The sequence below is a fragment of the Chrysochloris asiatica genome, unplaced genomic scaffold (assembly GCF_000296735.1).
Source record: "Chrysochloris asiatica unplaced genomic scaffold, ChrAsi1.0 scaffold00124, whole genome shotgun sequence".
Lineage (NCBI taxonomy): Eukaryota > Metazoa > Chordata > Mammalia > Afrosoricida > Chrysochloridae > Chrysochloris > Chrysochloris asiatica.
The window spans coordinates 7,751,991-7,768,122 of NW_006408642.1; the positions used below are offsets into that span (position 1 = coordinate 7,751,991).

The following is a 16,132-nucleotide window of genomic DNA, read 5'->3' on the forward strand; positions in this document are numbered from 1 at the left end:
TCTCTTTTGGTTGTTAGGTCCTTATTCATTCCCCTAGAGTAGTCATTTAAATAAAGAATTATTTTTTTCATGATTTTAAAGAGCATTCTGTTGAATATTCTTACACTTAGTTTTTCTTTTGATATTTGGCTTAAATTTAATATTAACTACAAATGTTCTTTTTAAATGATATAGAGTGTTTTTTATATGTTTAATTTAACCTTCTGCAGAATGTTTTGAGGAACTATAGTTGCACTGTGATTTAATATTGGACTGTTAACTGAAAGATTGGCAGTTTGAACCCACTCCATGGGAGAAAGATGAGGCAGTCTGCTTCTGTGCAGATTTATAGCTTGGGAGAAACTATGGAGTGATTCTACTCTGTCCTACAGGGTCACTATGAGTCAGAATTGACGTGATGGCAGTAGGGATAGAATGTTTTATGGATCAGAAACACGTTTCTTCTTAGATACTAACTTCTACTTGTTGCTGTAAAGTGCTATTGAGTAGGTTCTGACTCATAGTGACCCTGTGTAAGATTTTCTGAGGAGCCACTTGTGACTTTGAACTACTGACCTTGTGGTCTAGTGCATTATTTTACAATACCACACCAAAACTCACAACTTTTCCTACTAGGTCTTGCCATATTCTTTTGTGGAATGAGCCATAAATTTTGAGTTTTTCCCTAGGAATAGTATCATAGATATAAGAGAAATTACTTACTTCTTCCCCATTCCAATTCCTAAAATAATATTCTTAAAAGCAAGGTGGGAGAACCCGAGCAACAGCAAAGAACAATTAAAGATGCCTCAGCAATGAGATACCCATTTAAGAGCTTACTGGTCATGTGGTAGTTTCTATACAGCAGAATTTATGTATCTTTTCCATCCCAGTAAGCAAAAGATTCATTTCAGGTTTAGTCATTAATGTTAAAGACTGAGATTTGACATTTTTCCAGTCTGTCCTATAAAGGAGTCCTTTATTAATGGAGGGTCAGAGTAAAAGAGGAAGACCCCTAATGAGATGGATTGGCCAAGTGGCAGCATCAATGGACTCAAGCGTGGCAGCAGTAGTGAGGTTGGCCCAGGATCGGGCAGTGTTTCATTCTGCTATTTGTAAGGTCTCTTTGAGTCAGTACTGACTTGATGGCACCTAACAACACATCAATTGACTTGGTGTATGCTGGAATAATGGATAAATGTAGTATGGTGATTCTGATTAGCTTTCCTTTCCCCCTTCATAATAGTTTATCAGAAATGATATTGGGTTTTTGTGTAGTGAGAAGCATATAGCACATCACTAGTGTGTTTAGATTGCTTACCCATCATTTACTGTGTGTCTTTGGGACAGGTGCTTGGGTTCTTAAGACTTTGTTTTCTATCTCTAAACTGAGTAGAATGCCTTAGAATGGCTAAGGTTTGCATGAGATAATGGATATTGATAATGGTAGATTTAAATCATCATATGCCTTAAGTGTTTAATTGTATTGTTCTGTTGTGGTGCTGTAAGATAAGCATTGTATTGCTAACCACAAGGTCAGCAGTTCACACCCACCAGTTCAAAGGGATAGTGGGAGGGAGTTCTTTGCACTATTGGAATAGTTCTATACATTGACTGAGGTGGTCTTTACACTGTGGTCCTGTAGGATAAGCTCTGTACTGCTGACTGAAAGGCTGGTTATTCAAACCCACCAGCCACTCCTCAGAAACTCTATACAGGGTCACTATGACTTGGAACCAACTCAATGGCACATAACAACAACTGTGGTTACATTATATAAGACTTGGTCTTAAGTTCCTGAAAGAGCTCTCATAGTGACCTTATGCACAACAGAATGAAACACTGCCCAGTCCTGTGCCATCCTCACAATTATTGTTTTACTTGCTGCTGCCACTGTACCAATCTGTCTTGTGGCATTTACCACCTTTCGGGGTAATGGGGTCTTCCTTGTTTTTACTGGGCCCTTCACTTTACCAATCATGACGTCCTTCTCCAGGGACTGATCCCTCCTGGTAACATGTCCGAATGACCTATGAGAAGCATGGTGGCTCTGCTTCTTCCAACACAGATTTGTTTGTTCTTTTGGCAGTCTATGTGCTTGCTTACAATTGTCTCCTCCAGCACCAATAACTCAAATACATCAGTTCTTCTACGGTATTCCTTATTCATTGTCCACCTTTCATATACATATGAAGCTGTTGAAAATACCATGTCTTGGGTCTGGTGCGTGTTAGTCTTCAAACTAACATCTTTGCTCTTCAACACTTTAAAAAGGTCTCGTGCAGCAGATTTGCTTAATGCAGTACATCATTTGATTTCTTGACTGCTGCTTCCATGAGTGTTGATAGTTGATCCAAGAAGAATGAAGTCCTTGATAACTTCAATCTTTTCTCCGTTGATAAGAATGCTTATTGGTCCAGTGGTGAGGATTTTTGTTTCCTTTACATTGCGGTGCAACCCATACTGCAGGCTGTGGCCATTGAACTTGATGAAGTTATTCATCACTTATTCACAGTACTTGGGTACTTTTCTTTTATGCTAGTATCGTTTAGAATTACTCCATTTTGTATTTTAAGTCCTTATCAATTAATGTTTCTGAATCAATCATTTTACCTGAAGAATCTCCGCTAATAAGATCGTGGCTTTATTCACAATTTGTCCTTAAGTGTGTATTTGCTCCATTCCTAGGCATTTACCACCTTTTAAGACAACAAGGATGTTATTCAGGCTTTGTGTCACATCTTTACGTAGTTTTTCCTTACTGATGAGAAACAGTTCCAGAGTAGACTTGCATCCTGGCCATGGTACTTATTTCTTAATATAACTTTAGGTATGGGCAGTGTAGTCAGGACTAAAATGATTGGCTTTTCTGGATCATAAAACTGTAGAAGTCAGGTGCCTTGAATTCTGTTCTTGTTCTTGAAAGAAATTGTGTTTTGGAGGAGTCTGGTGTGGCGCTAAATACTGGACTAAACACTGGACTGCTAACCATGAGGCCAGCAGTTCACACTCACCGGCCGCTCCTCAAAAACCCTGTACAGGTCATTATGAGTTGAAACAGACTCTGCAGCCCTTCACAACAACAATAACAAGCTAGAAGAAAACTAGGTTAAACTTTGATCCCTTTCTTGCCTCATCTTATTTGTTCTTTTCTGGTCAGAACAACTTATTAAAGCTATTCAGAGTTAATAGCGAAAGATTTCCTTGAAAGATTTCTTTTATCCTAGGAGCAGCACTGCAGTCTCATTAGAAGATAAACAATTGACATTTTTTGTTTTAGTTGTGATAAATCATAATCAAAGTAAAAAAGAAACTTTTGTGTTTGAAAATTTAAAAATTTGTTTGCACATTTATATTAAAATATATTGGAGACTTACTTGTAGGATAAGCACTGGACTGCCCAAACCACTCTGTGAAATCCCTATACAAGGTGCTGAGTTGGAACTGGCTCCACAGCAGTTAGCAACAGCAACAACATCCAAATATACATACTAGATGCAACCAAAAAACTGTTAATGAATGTATATTCCAATAAGAATGTGCCAACTTGAAAGTCAATTAGTTTCATTTTATCTTTGCTTTAGAGTTTTGCGCAGTCGAGTCTTCAGTACATCCAGGGACAACAGATTTTCACCGCTCACCCACAAGGAGTGGTGGTACAGCCAGCTGCAGCCGTGACTACAATTGTTGCACCAGGACAGCCTCAGCCCTTACAGCCAGTAAGAAATATTTTGGTTGTTGAAACTTTCATTGGCTGCCTTTCTTGTCTCTAGTTGGCTTTCTTTTGGATTTTTTTTTTTTTTTTTTCCATTCTGTTTTAACTCTGTGGAATTTACAGCTTTGTTTATTGATAGACATTTTCTTCCTAGGATCATTTGTATTTATTTACCTGGCCTTTTGATTTTATGTTTTGATAAGAGCTTTTGAAGTAATAATATTTTAGATTCGCCATCAATTAGTATTTAATGAGCACTAGAATATGATGTTGAGAGACCTGGTGTGGCATTGTAGGATAAGCACTGGACTGCAAGGTCGTTTGAACCGCAAAGGTTGCAACCCACCCCGCGACACTTAACAACAAGAAGAATATGATATTGGAGTCCTGGTGTGACACTAAACTGCTAACCACAAGGTTGGCACTTCAGACCCACCAGCTGATCCTTGAAAACCCTGCATGGTTATTTGATTTGGAACCGACTAATGGAACTTAACAAAAACACAACAGAATATGATACCTGACCAGATGTCATTCGATTAAGGTATTGAATGAAAGAAAACTTAGTATGTATATTGTACAGTGGAGTCCTGGTATGGTGCTAAAGCACTGGACCACAAGGTCAGTTTGAATCACTAGATCGATGATTCAAACTCACCAGCCACTGTGAGTTGGAACTAACTTGAAGGCACTTAAGAACAACATATTGTACAATAATGGATTCCTGGTGTGGCGCTGTAAGATCAGCACTGCACTGTGAACCCCATGGTCATCAAATTCACCAGCTGCTCCTTGGAAAATGCTATACAGGTTAGCTATGAGTTGGAACCAACTTGGCAGCACTTAACAAAAATATTATACAATATGTAAAATATAGAGCAAAATTTTCGGGATTCTACAACATGGGTTTTTCCTTTTCTTCAGCTTCATCCTGAATTTGCATATAAGCAGTTGATGGTCTGTTCCACAGTCTACCTCTGGCGTTGTTTTGGCTGATGATATAGAACTTTTCCGTTGTCTGTTCCCACAGATGTAGTCAATTAAAACAAGTCCACAAGAGTCACAATGTGACCTTGAACATATCCCACCTAAATTTGGAGGTCATCTGAAGAACAGATTTGATGCAAGAGACACTATAAAGACCAAAGACCAAAATAGTTGTGGGATGACATCAAGAACATCATACAGGAAGAAAGCAAAAGGTCATTAAGAAGACAAGAAAAAAGGAGAAGATCAAAATGGGTGTCAGAAGAGACTGAAACTTGTTCTCTTGCATAGAGATGTAAAAGCAAATGGAAGAAGTGAGGAAGTACAAGAGCTGAACAGAAATCTTCAATGGTCTACTTGAGAAGACAAAATCAAATATCATAAGAAATGTGTGAATACCTGGAGTTAGAAAACCAAAAGGGAAGAACACACTCAGCATTTTTCAAGGTGAGGGAATTAAAATATTCAAGCCTGGACTTGCGGTATTAAAGGATTGATTCTATGGGCAAAATGTTGAATGATGCAGAAAGCATCAAAAGAAGATTGAAGCAATACAGAGTCACTCACTGTACCCAAAAGGAATGGTCGATGTTCAATCATTTCAAGAGGTAGTATATGATCAAGAGCCAGTGATCCTACAGGGTTGACAGGGATGGGCAACTTGGACATTGGCTACACAAAATGGGGGGGTACAAAGGCAAGAAGTGACTGGCTTACAAGCTTTCATGATGTAGCCTATTTCCAGAGGGTGCAAGGGAAGATAGAATCTCTACTGACTGGTTTCCAATCTGCCTGGACAAGGCTGATATAAAAGCAGATGGGGATAAGACTCTTGAGGTACAGTAGTGAATAATTGCTATCAGGACTGACTATGAGGGTTGGAAATGTAAAAATTGACGTTCCGTAACAGAAGGAGGGGAGTGCTTGATTTTGCAGTCCAGGAGCAGAAGTCACTGGGACCATCAAGGGAGAAGAGCAGAGTGTGGGATCCTACCCAGAGAAACATTGTTGCTAGAGATGGAGGCAGAGACGATGACATGGAGAAATGGAACGGCTAGGGACTCTAGACCCAGAGATGGAGAGGGGCTGTGTGCTAACGACCAAGGGGCATGCTTGTGGGGTATACCCTTTGGTTGTTTGATGATGCATGGAGGGGATTATAACCATGGCAATGAAATGATATCTGATAGGATGAATGTAAAGCTAATGTTCTCCCATGTAAACTATCACATAATTCACAATAAAAACTTAAATTAAAAAAAAAAAAGTGATCCTGAACGATGAAGTCCAAGGTACATTGAAGTCATTGGCAAAGAACAAGGCACTGGGAATAGTTGGAATACAAAATTGAAATTTTTTAGCAAACTGATGCGACACTGCAGACATTCACTCATGCCAAGAAATTTGAAAGATAACTACCTGCCTAACTGATTGGAAGAGATCCATATTTGTGTCCATTCCAAAGAGAGGTGATCTAATGAAATGCAGAAATCATTGGACAATATCATTGAAACCCTACGCAAGTAGAGTTTTACTAAAGGTAATACCGAAACAGCTGCAACCATACATTGACAGAGAATTTCCAGAGGTTCAAGCCAGATTTAGAAGAGGATGTGGAATGAGGGATATCATTGCTAACATCAGGTGAATCTTGGCTGAAGGCACAGAATACCAGAAAGATGTTTACATGTGCTTTATTGAGTACACAAAAGCATTTGATTGTGTGGGTTATGACACACTATGGACAATGTTGCAAAGTATAGGTATTCCGTAACACTTTATTGTGCGCATGAGGAACCTGTACATCAACCAAGAATCAGTTTCTCAAACAAAACATGGGAACACAGAATGGTTAAAAATAAGAAAGGTGTGCACCAGGGTTATATTCTTTGACCATACTTATTCAGTCTGTATGCTGAGCAGATAATGTAAGAAGCTGGATTATATGAAAAAAAAAAAAACGTGGCATCAGGTTTGGAGGAAGACTTATTAACAACTTGCATTATGCAGATGATAAAACCTTTCTTGCTGAAAGTTAAGAGGACATAAAATACTTACTGATAACCACAGCCTTCCATATGGGTTGCACCTTGATGTAAAGAAAACCGAAATCCTCACCACTGGACCAATAAACAACATCCATATAAATGGAGAAGAAAAAAAAAATGTCGAAGACTTCATTTTGCTTAGATCCACCATCAGTATACATGGAAGCAGCAGTCAAGAAATCAAACAACCTATTGCATTAGGCAAATGTGTTGCACAAGACCTCTTTAAATTGTTGAAGAGCAAAGATGTCAGTTTGAGGATTAAGGTGTGCCTGACCCAAGCTATGGTATTTTCAATAACCTCATATGCATGGCGAAAGTTGGACAGTGAATAAGGAAGATCATAGAAGAATTGATGCATTTGAGTTAGGGTGTTGGAGGAGAATATTGACAGTACCATACTGCCAAAAGAACAAACATCTTTGTTCCAAGAAGTATAGCCGTCCTTGGAAGCCAGGGTGGCCAGACTTCATTTCACATACTAAGGACATATTATCAGGAGAGACCAGTCACTTCAGAAGGGTTTCATGTTTGGTAGAGTGGGGAGTCAGAGAAAGACCCCCAGTGAGATGAATTGGCACAGTGGCAGCATCAGTGGGCTCAGGTGTAACAGCAATTCTGAGGTTGGAGCAGGACCAGGCATTGTTTTGTTCTGTTGTGCATAGGGTCACTTTGAATTGGTACTGACTTGTTGGCTCCTAACAACACCACCACAACATGGATAGAAGGATATGGCAAAATCTTAAAGGATTTTCTTGTTTGTTGTTTTTTGATGAAAAGGGAAGCTGATGTCAGAAGCCATTGAATGATTTCTAAGCAGAAGAGTGATATCAGTTTAACAATTTAGAATCCTCTGACAGTTCTGAAGAAGGCTCTTGATGCAATTCCAGCAAGTGACTGTGGTGTTAGACAGTAGGAGTGAAAAGATTGTATGTGAAGCAATTGGGGAATAAGGTATCATTTGAGTTTTTGTTGTAAGCTGGGCTTTTCTAGTTATGTTGAATACAAATATGAATAGCTGGCATACTAGTAAGAGAGATGAAGGTCACAATGAATAGTACTAAAAATAATCCAAGTTTAATATTTCGAAAGGTAAAGCATAAAGTGCAAGTACTTGAGGAAGAAAGAATCATTCTCTGGTGGAAGGAGTGGAACTTAAGCTCTGCCCACAAAAAAGCACAAGCAGATAAAGTAGTGGTGGGGAGTACACATAAACTAACAATCCTCAGGGGCCTGTATTTGACTAAACATAGGCACATTTTATCTGATTCTGGGGTAAAAGAAACAAAACAAAATTAAGTATATCTTTTTAAGGGTTTTATGGTATTTCAAGCATAATGAAAAAAGGTAAAGAGAAAATTTAATGGATAAATGTTGACATTCCTTCACAATTGCTTTTCAGATATATATATATATATTTTTTAAAAAACCAGCTCTAAATCTAAGCTCACTCAGCTAATCAGTGTCCTAAAATTGCTATTTAGCATTTTTGTTTTATTTTGTTTTTAAAAGTTGAAAAATACTGCTTTAGATAATGAGTTGGTGAATATTTTTTTAATGTGATTGTAGGTGGTAGACTTGAAGTCATCTTAAAATTTCTAGTATAAAAGTTCTGTATATACACTGCATTTTTATTATTTCCCTGATGGTATGTTTTCATTAACCTAATTTTATAAAGAGTGGGTGAGTGTACATTTTGCTAGTTGCTATTAGTCATTTTTCCTAGTCATCCAGATGGGAAGCAACATCACTAATCAAAACTTATTTGTGTGTGTTTTTAAGCCTGAAATGGTTGTGACAAATAATCTCCTGGATCTACCACCTCCTTCTCCTCCCAAACCAAAAACCATTGTCTTACCTCCCAACTGGAAGACAGCCCGAGATCCAGAAGGGAAAATTTATTATTACCATGTAATCACAAGGTAAGAAAGGTTATGTGGGTACCCCAAAATTCTGTTTTCACTTGGTCAGAAAATCTGCCACCAGCAAGGTTTATAGATTTGTCATCATTAGCTGTCCATTGTGCTTGAGGGCTGTTGGATTTCCAGAATCGCATCTTAAATGTATGTCAGACCTTCTGCATTTTGTCCTTTTTTGGACGTATTTGGGTATATTTTTATTTTTATATATTTTATATTTTTAATTTGCAAACATTCTTTTGGAGAAAACCAAGAAGTGTGAAAAGTAGTAGAGTCTTTATCTAAAATTGTAGATATCAGGGTTGTTAGTAAATCTTTTCTACAAAGATTGGATAGTAAACATTTCTAGTTTTACTGACCGTACAGTCTCTGTGGTAACTACTAACTTGGCCCATGTGCAAGAGCAAGAATTAGATATTACATAATCAGTGGGCATGGTTGTTTTCCAGTACTTTGAATATTCTTCACCTACACCATAATTCAAATGCATTGTTTTTTTCTGTGGTCTTCCTTACTAATTGTCCAACTTTTATATGCATGTTCTTGTTAAGTGCCATGAAATCGGTTCCAACTCATATCAACCCTCTATAGGGTTTCCAAGGAGCAACTGGTGTGTTTGAACCTCTGACATTGAGATCAGCAGTCCAGAGCTGATCCTACAGCACCATACCAGGACCCTCTGAAATGCATGTTGTTGTTACGTGCCATTGAGTCAATTCTGACTCATAGAGCTACCCTGTATGAGTTGTTGGTGCGTTTGAACTGCTGCCCTTGTGACTCAGTGCTTATCCCATAGCACCACACCAGGACTCCTTATGATCTAGCAATTCTACTATTAGGTATCTATCCAAAAGAATCAAAACAGAGATTCAGAGTTGTTCACAATAGCCAAAAAGGTGGAAAAGCCTAAATGTCCAACAATATATGAATGCATAAAAAAAGTGCTACATACTTAGAATGAGATATTAGGAAGTTAAATGAAGTTTTGCTGCATATTACAATCTGGATGGAGATTGAAGACATTATGCTGAGTGGAATAAGCTAGTCAAAAAGTACAACTTACTGTATTGAGTCACATAAAAAAAGTAAAACAGAAAGATGTGTAGAGACTAACATTTATTAGCAGTTTACTAGGAGCAAGTGGTTGCTTCTGGAATACTGACTTTTGATTAGTGGGAATGGTAAAATAGCATTGATTCGCATAGGGTTGCATAGCTAATGTGATTGCTGTTAATAAGTTGTACATCTGTTAAACGTTGAATTGGCAAAAAATTAAGTAAACACGAGAGAAAATAGCTGGATTGTTTTGTCAAAAATTATTCATTCTATTATAGAAAACAAGCAAAATAGAAATTAGGAAAAAACTAATTATAAATCTTAGGAAATCCACTCAAGTCCAAGATAATTCACTTAAATTTTTTTTGAAAAATATATTTAAGGCAGCTTTATATGGGTATGTGTACTTTGATGTGCAGTATGTTTGTACTCATGGGTATACTACCTATGTTAATTGTTAGGGTTCTTGTTTTGTAGCCTACTTTATGTACCTAATATATATTAATTAATATAGAACTAAGGTCTGTTTTGTTTCCTGGTATGGCACTGTGAGTTAATATGCTGGACTGCAAAATCGGTTTGAACAGTGGTTCAATCTCACCAGCTGCTCCTCAAAAACCCTATACAGGGTCGTTATGGGACTGAACTGACTGGAAGGCACTTCACAACAACAACAAGATCTGTTTTGGTGTGGCGCTGTGGGTTAATATGCTGGACTGCAAGTTCAGTTTGTACTGCAAGGTTGGTAGTTCAAGCTCACCAGCAGCGCCTTGGAAACTCTTTACCAGGGTTGCTATGAGCCATAACCAGTTTAACAGCACTTAACAACAACAAGTTCTGTTTAATAATTGCTTCTGCCCTCTTGGAGAGGTTAGCAAAAACTGTGTCCCTGGGCTGTTATTTTACAAATACAGTTTTATTGTTTTGTGCCATCAAGTCAGCTCCTACTCAAAGCCACCCTGTATTGGGTTTCTGAGGAATCATCGACCTTGTGCTTCAAACTGACCTTGCAGTTCACTGCATTAACCCTCAGTGCCACACCAGGACTTCAAAGTTTGATTAGACACAGCCATACTTATTTTAATGGTAAAATGATAATGGTTCTATTGTATGGTTACATCAAATTTTATAGAACTCACCCCTGATTGATAGACTGTTCACTATTTTATATGTAACTATAACCTAAACTATAATCTATACTAAGGAGCTCTGGTAGAGTAGTGGTTACAAATCGGGCTGCAAACCGCAAGGTCAGCAGTTCAAAACTACCAGCTGTTCGTGAGAGAAAGATGAGGCTTTCTGCTCCCATGAAGATTTACAGCCTAGGAAACCCTGTACAGGGTCACTGTGAGTCAGAACCAACTCCATGGCACATAACAACAACATAACCTACACTGAACATACTTAGGGATAGTCATTTTTGGCGGTAGATTCATAGAAGTTGGCCAAAGATGATCTATTATCTACAAAGTTTTAATTGATAGTATTTATCATTTTTAGCATTTAAAAAGCTAGTTTGTATTCAGTTTAGACTCCCACAAATTATGTACAGAAATTTCAATTTTTAAGTCTCATAAATGTAATAGGTGAGAAATTTTATTTTTATTTCCAGTTCTTAGATTGTTGAGATAGATCTTCATTAGATAATTGGCCATATGTATCTTTTGTGAATTGGTTGTATGGGCATTTATCTGTTTTCTTTGGTATTGTTAGATCTATTTGTCAAGTGCATTGCAAATTTTTTTGTTTGCAATGTCTTGTGATATAAAAGTACATTTTTCATGTAGTCAAATATTTTCTTATTTTTTGATTTCTAATCAGAATGGCTTTTCTCACTCCCATATAAAGTACCTCAATAAAACAAAACAAGTTTTCAGTGTGTTGCTGTCTGAATATAGTGATTTTATATATACATATATATATATGTTTCCCCTTTTTATTCTAGATTTTCCTTAACTAACACCTAGGAGCAGACAATAATCTTTTTTCTAATAAAACCCACAGGTGCTTTTGATACTTTTATTACTGTTGAACTGCTGAACCATGTTTTAAACTAGTTCCTTAGAGGTTAGCCCGTCTTCACAGTCATCTATAAACAAATTTTGAGTGCCTTCAATGTTGTTAGCTAAAGAATGGTACTGTAGGAATGTAGAAGACTAATTAATGGCAGGATTGACCTACAGGTTATGTTCAAAGCTTTCTGACATTTTAAGTGACTTCTATTATAACATTCCCAGTGACTGCTGACTTCAGGCACCTGAGCATAAATTTCCTTATTTCCACAGATTTAACTTACTTAAAAAAATTTTTTTTGGAGGGTGGGTAACCTTTGCATGTTTATTGTCTGCCGTGTTGTGAATTGGGTTGAGGTTTACAGAGCAGATGAGTTTTCCATTCAACAATTCATATGTATTTTATTACATGCAATCCCCACAGTGTAAAATCCCTTATCTCTCTTTCTCACTGTGCTTCCTCTTTCCTAACTCTTTTGAACTTTGTCTTTGGGTAAATGCTGCCCTTTTGATATTCAATGGTTGGTTATTTTAAGATGTGTGTACCTCTCTAGTGTTATTGTTCCCCTTAAAGACATGTCTAGTTTGGCTGAAAATTGAGCCATGAGAGTGACTAAGAACCATAGTTTTAGGGATTATGGCTGAGCACTTCTTTTTGTTGTCAATTCAGGGTTTTTTTTAGCAGAAGATAGACTTGTAAAAAAAACTTTGTAAATATGTATGTTGTTGTGAAGTACTGTTAAGTTGGTTCCATCTCATAGTGAAACTGTAAAGGGTTTCCAAGGAAGAACTGGTAGGTTTAAACATATATGTATGTTTATATATGTTGTCGTTGTTAAGCACCGTTGAGTCGCTTCCGACTCATAACGATCCTGTATAGGGTTTCCGAGGAGCGGCTGGTGAGCTTGAACCACCAACCTTGCAGTTCAAACCAACCTTACAATCCATTGCATTAACCCGCAGTGCGTATATACCACATTTTGTTTGTTCATTAATCTGCTGATGGACAGTTTGGTTCTTTTCATTTTTTCATTCTTGTGAATAGTGCTGCACTGGATATTGGTGTACGTATGTCTGTCTGTGTTCCTGCTTCCATGTCTTTTGGGAATAGAATTTCTGGGTCATTTGGCAGTTCTATGTTTAACTTTTTGAGGAAAACAATTTCTGCAATGACTATACCATGTTGCATTTCCACAAAGAGTGGGTAAGGGTCCCAGTTTCTCCACATCCTTGCCAACATTTGTTATTTTCTAGTTTTGTTTCTAATCAAAGCCACTTTGTTGGTTATCAAGTCCTATCATTCTGGTTTTCATTTGCATCTCCATAGTAATTAATGACATTGAACATCTTTTCACGTCATTATTCACGTGTAGATAATCTTCTTTTATGAAATGGTAATTTATATATTTGCCCAGTTTATATATTTTATTAGGTAGTTAACTCCTTTAGTTTTTAAATTATAAAGAGTTCTTTATATACTTTATATATTAAGCCCTTATCTAATATATGGTTCCCTAAAATTTATACCGTTTGTAGATTGTCTCTTCACTTTGTTATAGAAGGCACAGTTTTTAATCTAAACATATATTCCATGCTGTCAGTCACTAAAATAAAACAGCAGAATTGCAAACAAAAAAAGGGACCGTTTTCTCACATACTCAGAGATTAAAAGGGGTGCATTGTGGTTTATTTTGTCCCAAGCACATACTAGAATACAGTCACTACTGATTGAGTTTGAGGTAGCATAGGTAAGCAAGTACGTATTCCATGTATTTTGTAGACTTTCCTAAATCCTGTCTCTAGGACATTAAAAGTCAGACGAGACACAAGTAAGATGTTTGGATATACTGCCTGCCTTTGTTGACAGCCAACCAGTATTATCACATCACTGAAGAACTATGATGCCAAACAAAGAGAGGGTATGTCTCTCCGCTAGAATTGGTGCTGCTAGGTTGACACCAGAATGATGTGTCTGTTTCATGGCAATGACTTATTATATTGCACGTTGGATTTGATGTTGTTTATATATGAGCAGAGACACCTATGTCAGTGTGTTCCATTTCCTGGCCATGACAGCATAGCTGTACTTACTTTTTTCTAGGCAGACTCAGTGGGATCCCCCTACTTGGGAAAGCCCAGGAGATGACACCAGCCTCGAGCATGAAGCTGAGATGGACCTAGGAACCCCAACTTATGATGAAAACCCTATGAAGGTGAGTGTGACTTAAACATGTTCCCTGATCATTTTGGAGTCTGTGTTCTGTCATTCTTTAAGACCAATAGCCACCTAGTCTTGGTATTCTTTTTTCCTTTTTCTGAAAAGTTCTGTATGTAATAAATGCTTGCTAAGAAGGAAGTGTGTTTCCACACAGCACAGACATATGTAGAAAAATAAAATAATCAAAGCAATACATTTTCAGATGCTCTCCTTTTATCCCACTAATACTGTTGTTGTTTAGTGCCTTCGAGTTGATTCCGACCCATAGTGACCCTGTATAGGGTTTCCAAGGAGCAGCTGGTGAGCTTGAACCACTGACCTTGCAGTTCAAATGACTTTGCAGTCTGATGCAAACACTCTCTGCCAGGGGCCATTGTCCCCCTCAGGATATTTGGTAATGTTTAGAGACCTATTTTGGAATGGGGGCAGGGAAACTGGAATAGCAGCCTTTAATACACAGGGCAGTCTCCATAACAAAGAATTGTCTAGCTCAAAATGTCAATAACAACCTTGCTTTAGTCTGTATTCTCCCAAACCGTTTTAAGGATTGCAAAGTTACACACATATGTATTTTTCTTTCTTTTTATTATAAACACACAAATAGAATCATAGTAGTCAAACTCCTTCATAATTTAATTCATGGTGCTCTGCTGCCCCTTTCTTATTAACTGTACATGGTTTCTTTTCAAGTGTGTTTTGACTTTAACCTGAAGTCTTACTGGATGGTGTGGTTTAATGTTTTATCATTTTGGAACTGGTGGGTCTGGAGTGATATTAAACTGGCTACATAAAAACTTCTTCAAAGGAGTGTAAAACTACTACTTAGAAAAATCTGAGGTAGAGAGACTTTACTGTGGAAATAAACTTACAGAACAAAGTAGGAAAAAATGCTTGTTTCTCCTTGCTCTGACATTACAATAATTGGAATTAAGTCATAAAAATCAAATGCTATGTGACTGAATTATAATTTCTATCCCCTTCCCACTCAGTACTGTCTCTAAGAGTGAAATGTCTTGAGTGAAATCAGAGATTTTCCTGCAGTCTACTTTATTCATTATCCAACTTTCACGTGCATGTTATGCTGTTGGAAATACCATGACTTGGCTCAACATCTGAGTCCTCAAATTGACATCTTTACTCTTGAACACTTTAAAGTAGTCTTATGTGGCAGATTTGCCTAATGGAATAATTCATTTGGTTTCTTGACTGCTGCTTCCATGAGTGTTGATGGAGTGCTGATGGTTAAGCTGAGCAAAATGATGTCTTTGACAACTTCAATCTTTTCTTAATTTATCTTAATGCTATTTATTGGTCCATGATAAGGATTTTTTTTTTTTTTTACATTGAGGTGCAACCCATAACGAAGTCTGTGGTGGTTGATCTTCATCAGTAAATACTGTCAAGTTGTCTTCACATTTCAGCAAGCAAAGTTGTGCCATCTACATATCGCAGGCTGTTAATGAGACATCCTCCAATCATTATGCCACATTCTTCTTCATATCATCCACCTTCTTGAATTATTTGCTCTACATACAGACTGAATAAGTATAGTAAAAGAATACAGCCCTGGTGCACAGCTTTCCTAATTTTAAACCATTCAGTATTCCCTTGTTCTGTTCCAACAGCCTCTTGGTTTATGTATAAGTTCCTCATGACACAATTAAGTGTTCTAGAATACTCATTCTCCACAGTGTTGTCTATAGCTTCTCATGATCCACACAATCAAAAACCTTTGTGTACTCAATAAAGCACAGGAAAACATCTTTCTAGTATTTGCTTTTAACCAAAATCCATCTGATGTTGGCAGTTACATCCCCTGTTCAATGTTATCTTCTGGATTTGGCTTGAACCTGTAGAAGTTCTCTGTCATTGTATGGTTGCAGCTGGTTTTTAAATTATATTTAGCAAAATTTTACTTATGTGATATTAATGATATTATCCTTTGATTTTTGCATTCCATTGGATCACCTCTCTTTGGAATGGTCACAAATATGAATCTCTTCCTATCAGTTGGTCTTCCAAATTTCTTAGCATAGATGAATGAGTGACTTTAGTGCCGCGTTAGTTATGTTGGAAGATTACTGTTTGTTTCCCATCAATTCCTGGAGACTTGTTCTTTGCCAGTGCCTATAGTGATTGTTGGACTTCTTCCTTCAGTATCATTTGCTCTTGATCATATGTTACCTCTTGAAATGGAT

At 37.3% G+C, this 16,132-nt stretch overlaps 1 protein-coding gene across 1 annotated transcript in view; it reads left to right on the forward strand.

Annotated features, from left to right (window-relative positions):
* The window catches only part of SETD2 (SET domain containing 2), a 185,547-nt gene that overhangs the window by 156,399 nt on the left and 13,016 nt on the right, over positions 1–16,132 (forward strand). Inside the window, exons 16-18 of the mRNA XM_006868803.1 lie at positions 3,564–3,698; positions 8,512–8,651; positions 13,818–13,929. Coding sequence (XP_006868865.1) covers positions 3,564–3,698; positions 8,512–8,651; positions 13,818–13,929 — 387 coding nt within the window. The remainder of the gene's footprint in view (positions 1–3,563; positions 3,699–8,511; positions 8,652–13,817; positions 13,930–16,132) is intronic.